Here is a 20,090-nt window from a genome sequence, read left to right on the forward strand (position 1 = left end):
TTTTTTGTGTGGTGTTTTGGACAGTAAATTGTATTGCATTGGTTGTGCTAAAATAGTCGGGATAAAACTGTCCGTACTAAATATGTACACAAACTGTAGCAGGTTTTGTCCCTAGTGAGTTTTAAAATATTAGACCTTCAGGAGGGTTGGTACCCTAATCACCTTCTGTTTTTCAATTTAAGGTCAAAGCGTGGATTATATCAAAAGCATACGATCATTAGGACCTGTCTGTGAATCTGTTAATTCATACTTCAAATCTTTGACCAAGGAGCAGTTTGTAATTCAGTATGCCTCGTGGTTCCACTGGACAAACTGCACAGAGGTATGAAAATTTCTGTTAAGTTTGTATTTTGGCACCTGAACTCTTTGTGGAAGTTTAATGTGAGAACATAGAAGAGACATCCATGACCCAAAATGCTTAGAATTTGTAACTGATCGTCCTTCTCTTATATATGGTTGCTTGTAATTTTTCTGACTTTGTAATTAGATTTTGTGTTAGACAACATGAGGAGCTTTAGGCTTATTCTAACATTAGTTTATACGATTTTGTTTTTCTAATAATCTGTGCCTAATGCCAAGTTTTACCTTGTAAAGTTATTATGGGTAATTTTAGATATGTCAGGCACTAAATATCAAGAGGTACTCTGGGGAAATTTCTCTCCAGGTAGCTACACTTTCATTTCTTTGGCATGGTTTTCTTTCTACATTTGCATAGCAACTATCACAGAGGAATATTCAGCTTTTTCTGTGATATTGGCTATGTGATCTTTCCTCTTGAATATTGAACACAACATTCTTCGTCTCCCCCATTGTGCAGGTATTTCTGGAAGTGTTTGATGTTTTGCAATCTACACAAGCTACAGAAGTTGCTCTTGGCCTAATGAAACTAACATCATGCTTGGAGCGAGCCTTGGGTGACGTAAGTGCCAGCATGAGGAATCTATCTTGGCTTTATAAGATGGGAATGAGCTCTTGGATTTAATTGTACATTGAAAAAATTGATATTACCCTGTTCTGTAGTAGTACACTAATAGCCCACACGCATTTTGAGTTGGACAGAGGTTCTTTCCTGGATCCAGTTGTGCTGATGGAAACATATGTGGGGCTCCTTCACCAGTGCTTGTAGAGTTGCTTGTGTGAGTGCTGTTACTAATTTAATTAGGAAAGAGAAGTGTTTGATTGATCACTGCACACAGTAGATCTTTATTAGTTTGATCTCCTTAACTGAAGTAGGGTAGTATAGCTTCCACAGAAGATCTGATGGTTTATTAACTTCTGTGAGGGGTGGCATGCAGTTGGAAAAACAGGCTACTGGGTAACTTCTTCCCTAGGGAGAAGGGAGAAACAGCTACTTAAACAGTTTTTGCTGCTGGGCTGTTTTACAGCCAGGTAAGTTAAAATGGCTAGCTGTTCAATATCTATGAGGAATTCTGGAGAAGGAAATGACAGAGAAAGAGCAGTGGGCTAACTCACAGGCCGGTTTGCCCAATTGTGGGGCATGGTATTTTTTTCAATAAAAAAAAATCACCAAAGATTGGAGAAAAATGTCAGGGAGAGTACAAAGAATGGAAGGTGTGATAGCAGTTGAAAATTGAGATGCCATCACTGTCCAACAAGGATAAAGTCTAGTTTATAGAACAGTCTGAATCTGAAGACGAACCACAATTCTCCTCCCTTTCACAATGACAGACTCTATAAATTTCTATTGTAGAAACAAAATACATTGTCCTTGGTAGAGCTTATTCCCTTAATTGGGTGTTCTTGTTGTGCCTTATTGGTTTTTGTGGGATTTTTTGGAAGAGAAGCAGTGTATGTGCAGACCTTGTGAAAAGCCTAACTATGGTCACATTAAATATCCACTCTCTCCTGATATGTTGTCTAAATTTTAATTTGTTATGAAATTACAAAATTTAAAGCCTTTTTAAGGATTTGGTGGGTTTTGTTTGGTTAGTGTTTTTACAATAATGCAAATGATTATTGGATAAAATAGTCAAGGTATAGGTTTGAAATACAAAGGAGTATAATAAATTATTTATTATCTGTTCTACTCTTTTTTTTTTTAATAGGTGTATTTGCTTAAGGGTAATGATTGTCCTTTCCTTCTAAGAGACTTGCTTGCATCTGAGCAGCTTGCAGATGTCTTTGGACAAGCTGTAGTAAGTACATAGTTTTGAAACAAGGAATAACTACTGAGCTGGTTTTCTTCCTACCCAATGTACCTTGTGTTTATTTGCATTAAATTACACTGGATTTATACTACAAGAAGTAAGAACTAAACTTGATCTCATTTGTTTGCCTGTCATAACTGTTTGGGATGTCTAATAACTAGTTTGATTCTTCCCATATTATATTACATATCCTGTACAAATAAGCTGAGAGATTCTCCTTCGGAGAATACTGGGAATTGCAAGTAAAGAGTTTCTGTCACTGTGACAAGTGGTGGCCAGTCATCTTGACAGTAGACGTAGCTTCTTAATAACTTCTGAACTTTTCTGCCAGGTAAAGGTAATAAAAGTAAGAAGGGTAAAAAAGGTGAAAAATAATAGATTTCTTCATGCAGTATTGCTTTATTTATTAATTAGATGAATGTACTGAAGGTATTCATTGGATCTCCACATGGTCTGAACCTTCGTAATGTTTTGTGGCATGGATTTGCATCACCACAGGAAATTCCTGCCAAGTAAGTTACCAGGAAAAGAACACTCCTTTTCTTACCAGTCAGACTTGTGGGTTCTTGGAAAGTGGTTAGTAACCCCCTACTTCTCTAATGGGAAAGAAAATAAATTTCCATTGCAGCTTCTGCTTCTTTTGGAAATGGATTTCCATAGAATACTTCAGCTGTTACAAAGATGTCCGGTATTAGGTCCAGCGGGTTTTGTGCTGTTAGGGAAAACAATAAAGTTTTGGGTTTTTTTCAAAGTCAGGGCAGTGAGGAGTAACTTGGATCAAAAGACAGAGTAATGGGGTAGAAGGAGAAGCAACAGCAGCCAATGTAGAATACAGTGATGCTTTTTATCTAATCTTACTCTTTTTTTCACACTTATGAATGCAATTAACTATTAAGTGCTCCTGCTTAGATGGGGAGAGTACATTCCGAGTATTTTTTAGAAGTGGAAAAACCCCTTTGTTCCTAACTCACAAATGTTGGTTCTTTGCAGAAAAATTTCTTTGTATAAGCTTTCCTAATATATTGTGGTATTCTCCCTAGGTACTGTGCTATGCTGCTCTTTTTAACTGCAGGATTGGGTCAGTTGTTACAGACTTATCTTCTGCAAACTAAAGGTGTTTTAGTACATAGACCTTATGTGATCTTCATTAGCTTAGAGGAGCTTGATGCATTTCCAGGCAAGTATTTAACCACTAGCAAATTTTTTATTATCCTGTATTTGCTGTTGTTTCCTTGTCCAAAAGTGCTGTTGAAAATAATGCATTTCCCAGAGTTCCAAGATTAAATCTTAACTAAGATACCTGTATACACTGTCATTAGATGAACAATCATGCTTGTAGGACAACTTCTTAGTATGTAGACAGACAGTTCACTGACTATTGAGTAAAAAACTGCTGCATTCTAAAATAATTGGAAGACGTTGAAACGTGAAATATGACTGCTTCTAAAAGACTTCAACTGTATGTTACATTTTTTAGATTATGAGAATTAATTTCATGTAACAGTCATCCAGTTTGTCTTTATGAAATCTAACTCTTTTCAGAATCAATGGGTTCCAGTTGCAAGGGTCCCAGCAGGAGTGCCCTGAGTCTTACAGGGGAGGTAGTGTTGAAACAGAATAAAAGATGGTGACACATCTTTACTACACTAATGCATTTCTCAGGGAAGGATTTTAAGTGCCAGATTAAATGCTTCTTCCTGTCCACAGACCTTGTTAGGTTTATTCCTACTATTTTAAGGCAATAACAGCACTTATTGACCATGATCACCACTGACACCAAGATCCAAGGGGATCTTGGTGTCAGTGGTGATCATGGTCAATTTGTGCTTTATAATCAGTAGAACAACTGTCCAAGAAATTGAGACAGGGCTTTTGGGAACCAAATCAAGCTGATAACATTCCAATAATTATGTCGTGTAAATCTTATGGCAGTTGATTGGCTTTGAAAAAACACTTACTGCAATCAAGTTACACTTATCATCTTAAGCTTTCTTGTCAATAAGACATTTATAATATGAACTTATAAGTGTGGGTTTCATTACATGGTAGCATTGAAGTATGAAGTGTTAGTTTATAGTGCTGTACTTTCAACACAGAAAATTGATAAAATAGTAACAACGTGCTCATGTTCAAATGTTCATACTACTGTATTGATTCTGGCTGAATAAAAATGATTCATAAATATTATACTTTTTTAAAGTAACTGACGTAGGTAGAGAACAACTCAACAGAAGCTGGGTCCAGTTGCTATGTAGTCGTTCAATGAAAAGCAAACATGACTTTTTAAACTGGTTTTACTCTATGATTTTATATAATCACCACAAATGCAATCTTACATATTTAAATTCTGATCTTAAATATGGCTACTGTTGTACTTGCATAGTTAAAATAAATTGGATAACTTTTAAATTTCCCTTTACAAATGTTGAAATAACATCATATTTTCAGTGAAATATTTAAGATTCATTAGTAAAGTGTAGACTATATGCAATTTTTCAATGTTGTTTTTTTAACTTGCAGATCTTAATAGTGAAATACTTTCCATAGCTGAAGAACTTGTAAAACTGTCCAGTTTTGTATTAAAAATTATGTTACCATTTTGGATTGCTGCTTTAACAGCTTTCAAGCAAAGCAGGTAAGATTTTATCTTTTTTTTTTTTAAATAGGAACTAAAAAGAATATATTCTGTATTTTTATAACTGCATTTGCAGATTCCAAGGCTCCATATTAAATTACTTCACAGCATATAGTTATGCTTTGTTATGGTGATCTCTTGGAAAGTTTGCTGAGTTATGGCTTTGTTTTGTGCCAACTAAGATTATAAACTATATTTTGAAGCCCAAAAAGAGCTGTTGGAGATGTAGCAAAAAAGGAGAGGTTTACAAAGCTAGTGGAAATAAACCTTCATGTGTTAAATCACACATATTTTGAATTTAAAAAAAAAGGATATTGTTTTGTTTTCCTCTCCCATGCTCCATATTTTTGTCAGTTATTCTCATCTCTGAGCTTGAGTTCAGTGGTCAGTTCCTGTTTGGCACAGGTAGTCATTTATTGTTTGTTTACAAAGTGCATTACAAAAGAATTTTGTCAGGGTTGTTTGGCTCGAGACTGTAACGCTGAAATGGTTTATATTTATAAGGAAGAAAAACACCCTTTGGATATCTCTGTTACTTTTTCAGGTATGCTGACAGTGTGATTCTCTTACTTCCTCAGCTGGAAACTGGACTTAGATTGCTCTTCACTACAACTAATAAGTGTCCAAATCGATTGCTAACGGCTGAGGTAAACTTTTGTCTAAAGTCAATTATCATTTAGTGCTTACAATATTTACAAAAGAGTTACTCTAGAAGTCCAGTGTCTATAACCATTTACAGATTTACCCCACAAAATTTCAATCAATTTTGGAACATTATTTACAGATCTCCAGTTGAGATTTGTGAATGCCTTTAATGTTTTTTTAAATGTCTGCCTCTATAAAGGACTGAAAAAGTAGTGGAAGATTAAAGTTCAGAAACAGTAGTTTAGGGTGAAAAGCAGGACATGATATATTTGCTTTAAAAAACTCTGCACAAGATCTCAAAGTGCCTTTTTTCATGCATAAGGGGACTTTTTTGCTATTCATGCACCTCTGGTATCACATCCAAATGAATAAACTAAACTTTTATATACATGACTAGTTAATTGATTTTGTTTGAAAACCAAATAATATTATTTGTGTTTTGTTCTAGTCTTCTGCTCTCTATACCACTTTTGATGAGGTACTGTGATTTTTTTCTTAATATATATCAGTGTCAGAATTTAAACCATGCATGTTTCCCATTACTAGAGTAAAGAATGCACTTTCTTTTGTTGAATATGTCATTATTTCTAACTTGTTTCCCAAATAAAAGATGGTGGACAGTAAACACTTTTAATTTTGAATGCTTCAGCAAATATCAAAATGAATGCAAATTGTAATAAACAGACTATTTTTTTTCTAAATGTTTTTAGCTTGAAATTCATCACTCCACAGAAACAAACATTCTGCTATTTTTCCTAGGTTCAGTTATTCAAAATAAATACAAATAAATCTTGCCAGCATAAATCCTCAGTTTTAGAAGTTGATTGGATTATTTCAAGTTGTTTGTCAGTAATTAGGCATCTTGATTCTAGAGCAGCAGAATTAGGAAAACTATTCAGAAAACACATCAGATTAGGAAAACTATTTTAGTTGGTGCTTCTTTGATTATATGGTCTTCAATAATTCAATAAGTGTCTATTCAAATTATTTTTTTTCCTAGATGCTCTCAAAGCATTTGGATAATGAAGAAGTCAACCAGCTACCTGTAGTTCTTGAAGAGCCTGCCATGGAAAGTGTTTTGGAAGTGCTCTAGTCATCATTGTCTTTTGTTTGTTTGTTTCACGAAGTAATAATCTTTATGATATGCCTAATACTCAGTTATTTCATATGGCTTATGTCCAGCAGCTTAGAACCTTAGAACTTTAGAAGCGTGTTAGCCTTTTTTATTGTGGAGGATACAAAGTCACAGCTGACAAGCCATATTGCATTGGGATGTGGGACTAGCTTTCTTTCTGAAATATAAGCATCTCAGAGATATTTGTCTTTAGACTCCTGAAGTTCAGCAGAATGGAGCAAAAGAAGAACTGAAACCTCATACAGGGAAATCTCAAAACTTATTCCTGATTGCTTGTGAGATATGCCTTAAACTGTCTGGGTAAATAGCACAAAAATGTGGCTCAAACCTACCAGAGCACATTCTGCATCTTACTACCCAAACAGATCGTGAACAGGAAAACTAGAGGAGTTGAGTTTAGAGTTTTTTTGAGAGTATAGGGGACATCTGAGGTTACTGTCCTGTTGCCAAAGGCAGTGAGGCTGTGAAGGGCCTGGGACAAAAAGCTGATGGAAATCTGTTAACTGTCACAATTAACAGAATGTATGTTGCAGGTATAGTTTGCACTGGGTTTTTTCTGAATATCTGGACGTTCCTATAATATAGACATGGTCACATACTTGTCTTTCAGAGATATTCTATACACACAATTCTGTATGAATACAGATAGAATAGAATTCTGTATTGTTGGTGTGTGTTTCCACAGGACTTCCTTTGGGATTTCTTGAACCACCAGGAGGGCCCACGTATAAGAGATCGTTTAAGCCATGGAGAGATCAATCTAGAAACATTTCCCAGAGAAATAGCTAACCAAATAGTTGGATTTGCTATTACAATTCTCTGCAGATTCTCAGATGAGGATGTGTTTTCTCTTAAGGTAAGGACCATTATTTTGTTCTCAGAAATTTTTTTTTGTTATTTTGGATACCAAATATAATTTTAGATAGAGTTTTATGACTGAATCTTTCCTGACAACTGCTTTTTGTGCAAATGAAATATTCCTCCAAGTAAAAAAAAAGTCAGAGTATGTTTTTGCCTAGTTTTGTGGTGAAATAAGTAGAGAAAGTTTTCCAAAATGTTACCCTTTCCTGCTGTACCTTAATTTGTTGGCTAAACCAGTCCTTATTCAAATGGTTGATCTGTAAATTATAATTATTCCACTTAATTTTGTCAAATTGTATTGATGAACTAGCCTGTTTATCTGCAGAATTATCTGAAAGGTATGTAGAACATCTGTGGCTCACCCACTGAGGTGTGGGTATAGCTATGTAGTGTATAGCTGTCGAGATTTTCTTTTCCTGAGACACTGTAAATAATAGTGCCTTGCTAATGGAAGTGTTATTTGTATCTATACTTACACTATGAATTTTTAAACACTTTTTGCTTAGCACTATGTTTCTCAACATCAGCAATTATTGTGTTTGCTCTCCCCAGTTTCCTGTTTATATGTGAGATTGCTTCTTTCAATATTTTGCAGCAACCTATGAGATAAATCTTCCATTTATTAGTTGCAGCTCTTGTTTGGTTTCTCAAGATGTATTGTGTGCTGCTGCATTAAGAGAATACTTTGTTGCTTTTCTGTCAGCTGCTGTCAGGCTTCATAGTTAAAATATGTGAAATTAGGCTTTAACCACTCATTGTGCTGATTACTTCTTTCAGCCCTTAGACATTTGGAAGTGTTTATTGAAATCAGTGCTATAGGTGGCATGCATAAAATGAAGTCTAAGCCTAAGTCTGCATATGATTAGGACAGCTTAGAGAAACTGTTGTGTATTGTCTGTGATCTTGTAAATCAGGAACACATGCTCATGAAACCACTGATGAACTGTGCAAGTTGCTACCAATCCCGATTTCATCCAATTTCCCGACTCAAGAAACAGGTAGGTACTTCCATCTGTGACGGCATTGTGGTCCTTAAAATTGTGAATCCTCAAAATTATCTAATTCTTTTCTTCATGCTTTGATTGTCTAAAAAAAGTTCAAACCTTACATAGTTTTTATTATTTCTTTTGGTTTATTTTGAAAAATAAAAAAAAATGGAAATCACAGATGCTAAAATGAGGTATAATTATGCACACTCCTGTTAATGCAATTAATACATATTTGTGTTCTAGATCACTAAATAGCTTTATTCTTACCTGAGTGTTTGCTTTTCTGTAGTTTTCTTAATCTCCATATGCTTTTTTAGATCAGGAACACTGCTAGGTCCTGTCTCCAGGATTAGGCTATTACTAAGTTTTTTACTGTATGAAGGCCAGCTGATTAAGATTCCGTCATGGTAGTTGTCTGCCAAGCAGTTTAATGAACTGCTTGAGGATGTTTCTCTATTGATTTGAGATTGCAGTAGACATACCTAATTCTTTTACTTTTCAACAGCATGCAAACAGTGTGTTGCAGAAGTCATGCTAGTTAATTTTTTATTTTTAAAAAAACCATAGAATATTAAATTAGCTTGTTCAGATAATGTTTTAGCATGGACATGTACACCCAGACTTTTTGCTCTAACCTAAACCTTAACAAATTAAGTTGGCTTACACAGTTATGACTTGTGAACAAATAACTTACTGCCTGTTGCAGTTTTTTTTCTAAATGGGCCACTAAGAAAAGCAAGTCTGTACTGTACAAAACATTTTTCATGACATGTTTTTGAGGTGCTGGAATGTATGAAGAGCATCCATTTATGGCCTGAGTTGGCAACATTGCCTGAGGAACAAGTACAAAAGATTAAAGGGTATGTATGTGCTGTATAAGATCACCAGATATAAAAAAACTTATTCTGAAAAGGACTTGGTAACCAGTGGGAAACTTTATACAAGATATTAGTTAGAAAAAGCATATAGCATTCTATCATCATTTGAAAAGGAGGAAGTCATTAATAGTATCACTGGAAGATATTGTACTTGTTTAGAGCTGAGAGAAGAAAATTTAATACATCTATCATATAATCAGTATACTGTAGGCTTTTTATGAATGGAGAATTAAGAGGGATTCTGAATATTGCTAACAAGGAGAAAAGGTTGCTTTAGTTGGAGAAAGAAAATCGTGCTTGTAAGGTAGAGGGAAAAGAAATCATATGAGAGAATAAGAGTGTATGCTGAATACACTGCTATCCGAAAAAACCTGCATCTTGATCTATGCCATTTAAGAAATAATGAGTACTTAACCATTTTATAGTGTCAAATATTATTTTTTTCTCCCTTGTTTTTAAGGTTGGAAGGAAATGCTGAAACTAATACTTTAATTTTGATGGTATCTGAAATTATATCTCAGTTGCAGCATTATATGCCCCAGAACTGCTGTAGTTCAGACGATCCTATCAATAGTGTCCTAACAGAGAGGTGAGTTTGATGCCCTCTTGGTTCCTGTTGTCAGCTTCTACTTGCAGCCCAGTGTAAGAATTCTCAAACCTAAATTATGCTGTCCCTGTTTGCAGATAAATACTTGAAATGTTGTATGCATTTTTCTAGTGTTGCTGCTGATTTATTCTGAAAATTTTAGGATTGCAGCTTAACATCATCTTCAAAATAAGGATGAGGCATTTTGGATTTACAGTAGAGATTTTACTTGGAAATTAGACTGAAAAAAATAACCTTTTTTTTTCAGACCACAAAAGCAAAATACTTTAAATATTTGTGTACTTACTAGATTAGGTTGGTTTTTAGTATGGCTTTTGTTAAAACTGCATCAGAAAATCATTTTAGTGTGCTTGGTGTCACAGCTGTGTGTGGTGTTCAAAATGGCAATACACAGCTATGTAATTCTATTCTTCATGCTTTAATACCATGATTTGGAAAGAGAAAATGTCTGGTTATACTTGGTGTCAGACTTGGAGGTGTGTTAGTTCCAATCTCCAGTTTGGAATGGTAATCAAAATAGTTTGACTTTTAATTGCCCCTCTTAGAGCAGCCTTAAGATTCTCACAACTGAATGAATATGTTGGAGCAAAACACCCCTAATCAAACCCATTAGGCATGGGTGGCGTAGAGCAAAGAGGATTCTTCCCATTGCTTTACTTATATAACATGTGGGTCTTCTGCCTCATACCCACCAATCTGCAAATTTATTATTTGGAGGAAAGAAGCCTAATTATTGAAATATTAGACCTTTAGAGTTTTCTGCCTTTATCACTTCAAGTCATTAATGTTTTGCTATCTCAGGGATAAACTGAGCATGAGGGAGATGAAGAAATACTTCTATAAGAACAGAGTGTTTAAAGTAATATGTGACACATTAGTGTAGCAGATATGACAGCAGAAATATATTTGTGAGCTTTAAAAAAAGCATGATCTGGTGTGGTGTTGATAAAAAAAATGGCCTCACCACCTGCATTTTATGCAATGTTGAGTCTGCTTCTTGTTCTGCCCAGAAGAAAGACCACACACTAATGGGAGTACTAATTATGAGCATTTGTTGTAGTGAGTTTTTTTTTGGTGGAGGTTAATTCATTGTGAGTTGAGCTATGGTGGGAGGCTTCAACCACAGCCCTGCTGTGATTTGATGCGTTAAGTGTATAATTTCAGCCAGGCAGTTTTGTTTATTGTGGTTGTGTTTCTTTGATCTGAAATGGGAAACATATTTATCATAATCAGTTTTGCATTTATATTCAATAAAGTGATAGAAAACACAATCACTGCTCCTACTACACAGATCCTTGCCTTTTTTCAGTCATGAGGTAAGGGCAGTTTGTTTCCAGGTTTTCTGAATTAAAACATTATGAGTCAAACCGCACTTAATATGAAATGTATCTGATGTTTAATCCAGCTAACAAAAGATTGACGTTAAAAAAAATCCCTTTCCGTTTTGGAGGCTGCTGGTGGAACTTAGTGATACACGCATTTGCACGCTGTATTCCCCACGACCTGTCCTGGAAGCAGTGGTGGTACTCCGCAAAATAAGCGCGCAGTGCCATCAAGTGTCCCAACAGGTTATTGCCGGCGCTGGGCTGAGATACGCGCAGTGGCTTAACAAGAGTCTGCGCTCTCGCCAGAGGCACAACTATGGGCGGATGCTGAACAGGTGGGCAGCTGGTTTTGCTTTACTCTGTGGTTAGGTTTATGAGAGAGTGGCTGCACGCTGCTGTTGCTGCCTTTCAGTGGTTCACTTGGAAGTTTAAAGTCCACAGTGTTCACGTGTTCTTGTTCACCATTTCAGAGTCGTGTCAACCAGGTTGTTATTAAGTAGCAATACTGAAATAACAAGAAAATCTCAAATTGGAGAACAATTTAAGGGTCATTGCTAGATTATGTCAGTGCAAATCACAAGCTTTCAAATTCAGTACTGCTTGGATGTTAGATTGTTTGTTTTTTTAATTTCTGGATTTTCCTATTTAGGTATATAAATGCCATTCAATTTTTATCTGACTGCTATAGGTTTAACTGATTTGAAGATTTTATCTACTTTATTTTACTGCTTTTTATCATTACACCTGAATCAGGCTTTTTATAGATAGAAGAGATTTTAACATTCCATTAATTTTTTAGTAATCATGGGAGCTCTCCAGAGTTTTATAAGTATTGTGTTACTGGCAAGGTAAAGTTCCTAAAAATGTTAACCATATTATTTAAGAAATATAGCTTAAACTGACACCTGATGATACACATTTGTGATTCAGTTGAACTGTAGTTTATTATCTATGGATTAATGGGAGGTCACAAGTTTTTCTTTAGAATCTTAGATATTTGCCTTGTCTTCCCCCTTATTTTCAGTTTATAGTCTTTGTTTACTTTTCTGGGATTTGCTCTGCTCTTTGCTTAGGGATATTTCATAGTCTTTTTTTTCCCCCAATTCTGCAATATCCAGCAATTTAGATTGGGTGCAGAAGTCTTATTATTTTTTTAAATATTATTGATTTATTTTTAATTTGGTTTTAGTTTGTTTATTTAAGTATTTTTATTTTATTTCTAGCATTAAATTTTTGTCTCCAGTGTTGCGGCTCATCTTACTAATGATTACTCTGGAACTAGTCAGTGTTCATTCAGTTTCTAAGAAGAATCCTTTTGATTATCAGCAGTATCTAAAGTGAGTATTTAAATTTACTTTATGAAAATAGGAATTGCCCCAGAATTCCATTTTGATCTGTACTGTAGAGATTTTTCATCATTATAGTCATAATTTTACCTTGGACAATGTTCACTCAGGAGCTAAAATAACTTTCTTGAAGTGTAGATAGGGAATATTAATACATAAAAGTTGCATTCAATATGTTGCTGACTTTACTCCTTGTGTGTTAATTAACAGCTGGTTGGGTATCACGTACATTGTGAAACATTTGACCAAGAGAGCAAAGGAAGCTCTTTGGGGAAAACTCTGGTCACACATTTGGTCACTGTATTCTTTCTATGGTGGTGTTAATTGCAGTTCTGAAGATCTTCCCATCTTTGTGTGAGAAGGAGGGAGTGGTTCTCCAAAAGTAGAGGAAACCTTGATGTAATGAATATCCAATCCTCCTGAGGGAGATTTGGAAACCTGAAGATGTTTGCAGCTTTAAGTCAGGCATTGCAATATTCTTGTCTTTTTTTTTTTTAATTTTTCTTTTTAAATCCTTAAAGGAGTTTTTTCTCTAACATTATTTCTCATAGGTTTTTGAAGTCAGTCTTGCAATACACGGAGAACTTGGTCACATACACGAGCCCTGACAAAAACAAGTGGGATGAAACCATGGAACTTACAAAGAAGACTTTGATAAAAATAAAGAAAATCAGTGACAGAAAGCTAATGTTAATGCATCTACCTACGTGAATGAAATGGGCTTATGATTGTCAGGACATTGTTATAGCTAAACAGTTACAGAGACCTCATATTTGATAAGTCTAATTCAAAGACAAATTTCATAAGTCATTTTCAAATTTTGGATGCAAAATTTACTCTTTTTATCAGAAGGTAGCTGCTGATGCTGGAGATGAATGAGCAGAGTTCCAGAGAAAATGTTGTTTGTCATATCCACTGAAAAAGATTTACTGTGAACTAAATCAGGATGATACAAGCTCTATTGTAAATATATCTTGTGTATTGTACATTGATTGTTCTTATATTTTTTGTAATTTTTTTTTTTTGTTTCCTACTGTACTGAAAAATACCTAAGAAAAAAGTGTGAATAAAAAGCTCTGGAAATTTTTAAACCCTAAAAGTAATTTTTTACTTTGGAATACATCAGATATTATGTCAGAAACTGTGATCAACAGGTTAAGAAATGATGAATTTTAATCCTAAAATAGTGCTCATTGGCATCTTTGGTTGTTATTAGTTGTAAACAGTGTGTTCTTGCTCTGAACTCTGAGGCAGAGCTGGTAATACAGTAACCAGTTGTTTATAGATGAGGATTTAAAGGAACAGGATGGATACTTCTGCAGAAGGATACTTCTGCAGGGTATGTGTTTGTTTTGTTAAATTTCATCTTCTCATTTCAAAACATATTTAGTTAATTAATTTCATACAGAATAAATGTGAAAATGCACATGCACATGCTAACAGACACATATTTACTGTGTCTTAGAAAGTTATCCTCTTATATCACACAGTATTAATTTGAATATTTTAGTTTTTCAAAATAAATTCTCCCCCTTTTTCATCATGAAAGAGTAGAACTTCAAATGAATGCATAGGTTGAAGAACAGATTCACAGAAGATCACCAATGTCTCTCCATTTGCTTTCTCCTATGGAGAGTAAAATTAGAGGGTAATGTCTGGAGAATGTTTGGCTCTACAAAGGATTAAAGATTCAAGTTACATTTTAATAAGCTTCTTTGCAGTGTTTCTTGACTGGAAATCACAGCTAGAGAATTACTAGTTTGGTTTATTCATTGTGGGGGATGGATATAAACTAAGATCATATTGCTTCCTTTGTGCTGCTCTTGAAATATATTGTGTGTGTTTGAAATTTAGCTTTGTCACTTCCCAAAAATTCTTTTGTTGCCATGAAAATAAACTATGTGAAGAAGTTTGAAATAGATAAAATAGATTGAATCTAGAAATTGAGAATAATTAGTTTAATGTAGTGTATAAGCCTAAAAGTTCAGCTTTTTTTAAAGCCTGAGTCTGCTGATCCTAATTATATTTTTGGAGCTAATTTTGTACCCACTGACTTTGCTCGGATATATTAACTTCTGCTAAGTGTGTCTTGGTAGTGACATTTATGGTGACATTTGCTTTGCTGGTGATAAGTATTCTAAGACAAAAATCATTTAAGTTTTACGGATTCATTGTAGGAACAAGAGCAAGAAATCAGCACACAGTCATGTTTTGAAAGTACATAAATGGCTGGCACACTTTTTCCTTTTGAAAGTGCATTCATGTACTAAAAGGCACCTAATAGACTGCAGAAGTGTATTTTCAACAACAAAAGTTCTCCTTTTGTTGCTATTTTTAAACTTCGGTAAAATAATCTTGCATTCAGTTCACTGCATTTGCTTTACCTAAGATGAAGCACACTGACAGTTTCTTCTTACCTAATTAGTGCCACAGATGTGATTTGCTGCTCTAAGTTTGTGGTAAGAAGCATGAAGGATTTCTGGCAATTCTGTCAAAGATGCTTTTTCAGTTTGTTTTCCTACCTCTGAAGCTCTCTGATGGGAACACTGCTACCATCTATTGTTAAACAAATCTGGAACAGGCTGGGACAATCCAGTTAGTTATTCTGACTCAATGCTGTCATTTACCAGAAGGGCTTATGCATGCAGAGCTTATGGCTTATGACAGCCCTGCATGTCATTTGCATGCAGGGCTTACGGATTTTTCCTGCTGTTAAAAGACTTGTGGAATAGAGCTGTACAATAAGTGTATATCCTACAATGCACATTGAAGAACAAATGGCAAGAAATGTGGTAGAGGTCATTTAGTTTGTCCTTTATCAGTTACTTACTTTTCCATTTCAGTTACTCATCTTTGCTGTCTCTTTGGGATCACTTTTAAGGTATGAGAAAGAGTCTAAACTCCAAACATTCAGCATTCCTAAGAACAAAAGAAGCTTGGAATAACTATGTATCTAGATACATCTAGAATTGTACCAAAAAATGTTTTCTTCCAAGTGTGGTATTTCATCCAAGCATAACTTGGATCTGATTTAATTGTTGGCCTTGCTCCCCGGGGTCTATGTTTTCCTTGAGATATTCACACAGTAAATCTGTATATCTATAAATCTATATACAGATATGGAAGCTGCAGCATCCCATGAGGAAAAATGTTGAATTATTTTGTTTACCTGGATAATGCTAATGAGGGAGTGATGATTCTTAAGTCAGTTAGTCCAAGCTCAGTTAGTCAATTTATCACAGAATCAGAGAATATGCCAAGCTGGAAGGGACCCACAGTGATAACTGAGTCCGACTCCAGGCCTTGCACAGAACCATCTCCAAGAGTTACACCACGTGCCTGAGAACACTGTCCAAAAGATTCTTAAACTCTGTTAGGCTGGTGCTGTGACCACTTCCCTGGAGAGCCCAAAAACCTTCTGGATGGAGAACGTTTTTCTAATATCCAGCCTACACCTCTCCTGACAGAGCTTCAAGCCTTTTCAAAGTTTGTGATTTTTGGTACCTTTTAGGGAGCATCAGGATCAGCTGCAAGTTCGCTAAGGTAGGCATTGCACAAGTACAGAGAAATATCTTTTATGGTTAGGCATCTGTGTGTCGAAACAAAGCTTGTTCTTTACATTGTTTGAGTCATTCTGTAGTTTGTGCTCTCCTCAATGGCAATAGGACAGGTTAGAAAAAGAACCATGTGCTCTTATTCAAACATAACACCAGCAACTAAAAGTAATTAAAACCTTATTAGGGTTGTCATCACTACTGCATTATACAGAAACGTTTACGTAAGAGATAGAGCAACAAATTTGATTTACTTCATCTTTTAATAAATCCCATCTAGAGGTTTTCAAGCAGCATGATGGCCTTTGAAGTGAACACATGGTGGCAGTGTTTGGTAATTCAAAATAGCACTCCATGCTGACATCCACTTTCTTATCTCTTTTCTTAGGATGTGTATGAAAAAAATCAAGTTTTCTTCTGATTTCATTAGTTTTGTTTATATGTGTCTCTGATTGTGATCAGACATTTGTTTCTGATCACTTTCAGAGAAATTGAACGCATCCAAAAAAATTTTTTTTGCAGACATTTTAGTAGTTAAGTAGAGGTTTATCACATTTTTCACGCTACTTGCTGAGGACTTTTGGAATGTGTCAGAAGTCCATCAGCTTCCCCTCTCCTTATGTAGTTTAAAAGAATGAGTTCTCTAAATTTAATAAATAATTTAATAAAATATTTTTTTTTACAAAACCTAAGTATTGATATTCCTAAAAGAAAAAAATTCAGATTGTCATTTATTAATTGCTCTGAGAACACCAAAAAAAGGGTTTTTTTCAAAAGCAATATATATATATATTTCGAGCAAAAAAATATAATTGTCAAGAAATATGTTTGTTTCACCAAGGTCTCAGCCTTATTGCTGTGGTAATGATTTTTCAGTCTGTTGAAACTGAAATGTGCTACTCATATGCTGCTCTGTGAAGAAGAGCCAGTTGAGCATTGCTTGTTGGGTGGGCTTTGAAAAACCTTGTCCACAGTAGCAATTTCAAACCATGCAGAGAGGTTGCAGTTAGAAAAGATTTTCATTCAAATGATGTGATTTTTGTACACTGTGAAATCTTGTGTGGAAATCTGGAGCACCCCCAACAGAGCTCATTTTTGCCTATATTACATGAGTGCATCTGGTCCATGTGTAGTGTATCACCTTTTTTTCATAAATCAGTCTGCAGATGCAGAGCAAATTCCTGGCTGGTGTGAACTAATCCTGTTCCATCTTCTTTGGGGCAGATCCTTTACTCTGGTAAGGATCCTCCCCACACTGTTTCAGTTTCCCATGAAGGGGGTTGGTTTCTAGCTTCTAGCTGTACATCTTTTTCAGCTTGTGTATTTTCAGGGGACTGGAAGAAAGAGCCACGTAGTTCAAATAAATTTGCTGTATAGCAAAACCTCATTAATTTAGTGGCTTGCATTGCAGGGAAGAGAGGATCATGTGTGGGACCTCACAGCTACAAAGCAAATACTAGATTCTTGAATATCTTTGTGTTTCTGGAAGAACTTGGCCTAGAGTAGTAATGAGCTTTCTTTTTGAGGCTTTTTCAGGGCAGCACTATAACTTAGAACACCTGATATTTGCTTTTTAAAAATTTTCAAAGATCAATGGAGATCTCTTAAAGAAGTCTTTTAAGCCATATAGATTTTGGCTTAAAAGATAGAAGATAGAAATTGAAAGGAAAATGCCTGTTGTTTGTCTTCACTGGGCCTCAGGCAAAAGGATGTAAATATGGGTAGTGAATACTGTGTGAGCTCAAACTGGCATTTTTTTCTGAAGGTGAGAATCCAAGACAATAAATACAATTAAAGCCAACAGCCTTGCCTACCAAAAGGAGTCGATGCCTTCTGGCATTCGCCACTGAATACCTCCTCTGTTCCTCTCCCATGTATATGCATCTCACAGTTTCTCAAAAAAAAAAAAAAAAAAAAAAAAGCATAGTAGAACCAGCCAGTGCCAGTTTGTTTTCCATGTTTTCTTTTCTCTGTAAGGGATTAGTTGTAGTAACAGATTTCATGTGCCAGAAAGTGGGTGAACATTAACTATTTTGTCATGCACTGATCCTTCCCACAGCCCTGCAAAATTTGAAATACAGGAATGGTTATTCATTAACATTTCTTTGTGTCTACAGGAAGTACATTTACTATGTAAACATGTTTTATATAGAACATACAGCTGTTTTGAACGAGCACTCAATGAAACATAAGAGTACAGTGCCTACACTGCCACTTCAGAAACTCTGAGATACCACGGTATTGTGTTTTGCAAGAGTGAACACACAAAGACTTGGTGGAAGTTTCTTAACAAAAACCAAAAATCTTTAATTTGGTTGATTGTTTTTGTATCTAAAATGTATCTGCACACTGAACTATTAATGTGCAATTTTTAAAAGTGGGGGGCAGGGTTGGTGGGGAATGTGTGTCTTTGTGCTGATTTTAGTAGAGATCACATTAAAGAAAAAATAGTCAAGCACCATCAGATAGTCCATTTTTCATAGACTGTGGAGAACACTGCCACCAGAAAAAACCAAACTTATAGCATGCAGAAAATGTGTCTAGAATATCTAGAAGAATCACAGACCGTTTGTTCTGAGAATGCTGGTCGTAAATCTGTGAGGAACTTCACTAGTAAAGATACGTCCTTGGGTAATAGGTGCAATTGTCCCAGATACACCTCTCTGCAAGCAACTCCACTGGCTGAACTTCACTTTGAGAGCATTTTATTGAATTGGGATGTTTTCTGAAATGGTGAGGAATGGTTCTGTTTTCCAAGCAGTTAGAGTAGCAGTCAGAGTTGTTTTGGCTGTGCTACTGCCTCTAGGTGGCTGAAGCTGTTTTGCCCCTTCAGAGCTGCAGGATGGCGCATCGACCAAGGTACTTTTCAAGCCGTACATTGTATCCACACATTTTATTTTAACAATTCCAGGTATGGTGAATCTATCACTTCCCTGGACAGCCTGTTACAATGCCTGACCACCATTTTGGTGAACAAATCTTTCCTAATATCCAGCCTAAGCCTTTCCTTGTACATCTTCAGGCCAATTTCTTCTTATCTAAGTGCTTGTTACTTGGGAGAGAAGATCAAGTCCTATCTGGTTACAATCTCCTTTCAGGTAGGTACAGAGAGCACTAAGGTTCCTCCTAATCCTTGCTCAGAAAAGCACAAGATGGAAGAATGGAGTCCTGGTTTTCTAGCCAGTCCTACGTGCACCTTCTATTAAATATAAAGGAAGGGGAGGGTTTCTAGTCATATTAATGGGAAAATACTGCCCTTTAACTGGCAGGATAGTACAGTGATAGAAGATGGCAATTACATGAGCTCATAAATTTTGAACTTATGGCATCTGTGCAAAAGCAGAAGGTTAATTCTTTGCAGTTGATAAAAAAGAAGTGTAACAAAAAAAAAAAAAAAAAGGCAAAAAGCTGCAGTTGACCCTTCAGGATGTAATGCACTTGTGTCAACATGGACTCTGCCCAAACATTGTTCTGCTGTGGAAGCAGCTGGATGCCCTGCCCTCTGGTTTATATAGAGCCAAAAGGAAGGGGTAGGGAGAGATGATGTGAGGGAAGAGGGAGGAGAAAAAGAGGCAGGAGGGAAGATAAAGCAAACCCAGCTCACATCTTCAACACCATGCTCTCTCCAGCTGATCCACCCAGCACTCATTTCTTGATATTTAGGAACATGCATCAGCAGAGAGGCTGCCACAAAGTCACAGATGCTGTGACAAGCTGCTTCCTTTACAAATATTTTTCTCTGGGAGGGTAGGCAGTGATGGAGAAAGGAGCAGGGGAAGAGAGTAATGGCTATTCCTGTCTGGCCTCTAATATTCAAGGTCTAATTTATAGTATCCCATGTAACATCATGGTGTCATTTTCATGGCATATTAACACTGAAGTCTGGACTATTTATTTGGTAGAAAATGCATCTGATACTAAATATACCTCTGGGGACATGGCTGTGG

At 35.7% G+C, this 20,090-nt stretch overlaps 1 protein-coding gene across 2 annotated transcripts in view; it reads left to right on the forward strand.

Annotated features, from left to right (window-relative positions):
- ERMARD (ER membrane associated RNA degradation) overlaps window positions 1–14,364 on the forward strand; it is a 26,185-nt gene extending 11,821 nt beyond the window's left edge. For both annotated transcript variants that reach the window (XM_050972095.1, XM_050972096.1), the window contains exons 3-18: window positions 183–322; window positions 818–919; window positions 2,067–2,156; window positions 2,583–2,680; window positions 3,209–3,345; window positions 4,689–4,803; window positions 5,348–5,450; window positions 5,897–5,926; window positions 6,449–6,516; window positions 7,268–7,439; window positions 8,359–8,442; window positions 9,214–9,293; window positions 9,772–9,900; window positions 11,369–11,578; window positions 12,467–12,580; window positions 13,141–14,364. In XM_050972095.1, coding sequence (XP_050828052.1) covers window positions 183–322; window positions 818–919; window positions 2,067–2,156; window positions 2,583–2,680; window positions 3,209–3,345; window positions 4,689–4,803; window positions 5,348–5,450; window positions 5,897–5,926; window positions 6,449–6,516; window positions 7,268–7,439; window positions 8,359–8,442; window positions 9,214–9,293; window positions 9,772–9,900; window positions 11,369–11,578; window positions 12,467–12,580; window positions 13,141–13,300 — 1,832 coding nt within the window. In that variant the 3' untranslated portion in view covers window positions 13,301–14,364. The remainder of the gene's footprint in view (window positions 1–182; window positions 323–817; window positions 920–2,066; window positions 2,157–2,582; window positions 2,681–3,208; window positions 3,346–4,688; window positions 4,804–5,347; window positions 5,451–5,896; window positions 5,927–6,448; window positions 6,517–7,267; window positions 7,440–8,358; window positions 8,443–9,213; window positions 9,294–9,771; window positions 9,901–11,368; window positions 11,579–12,466; window positions 12,581–13,140) is intronic.
- Window positions 14,365–20,090: the final 5,726 nt, after the last annotated feature.

The sequence above is a fragment of the Serinus canaria genome, chromosome 3 (assembly GCF_022539315.1).
Source record: "Serinus canaria isolate serCan28SL12 chromosome 3, serCan2020, whole genome shotgun sequence".
Taxonomy (NCBI): Eukaryota; Metazoa; Chordata; class Aves; order Passeriformes; family Fringillidae; genus Serinus; species Serinus canaria.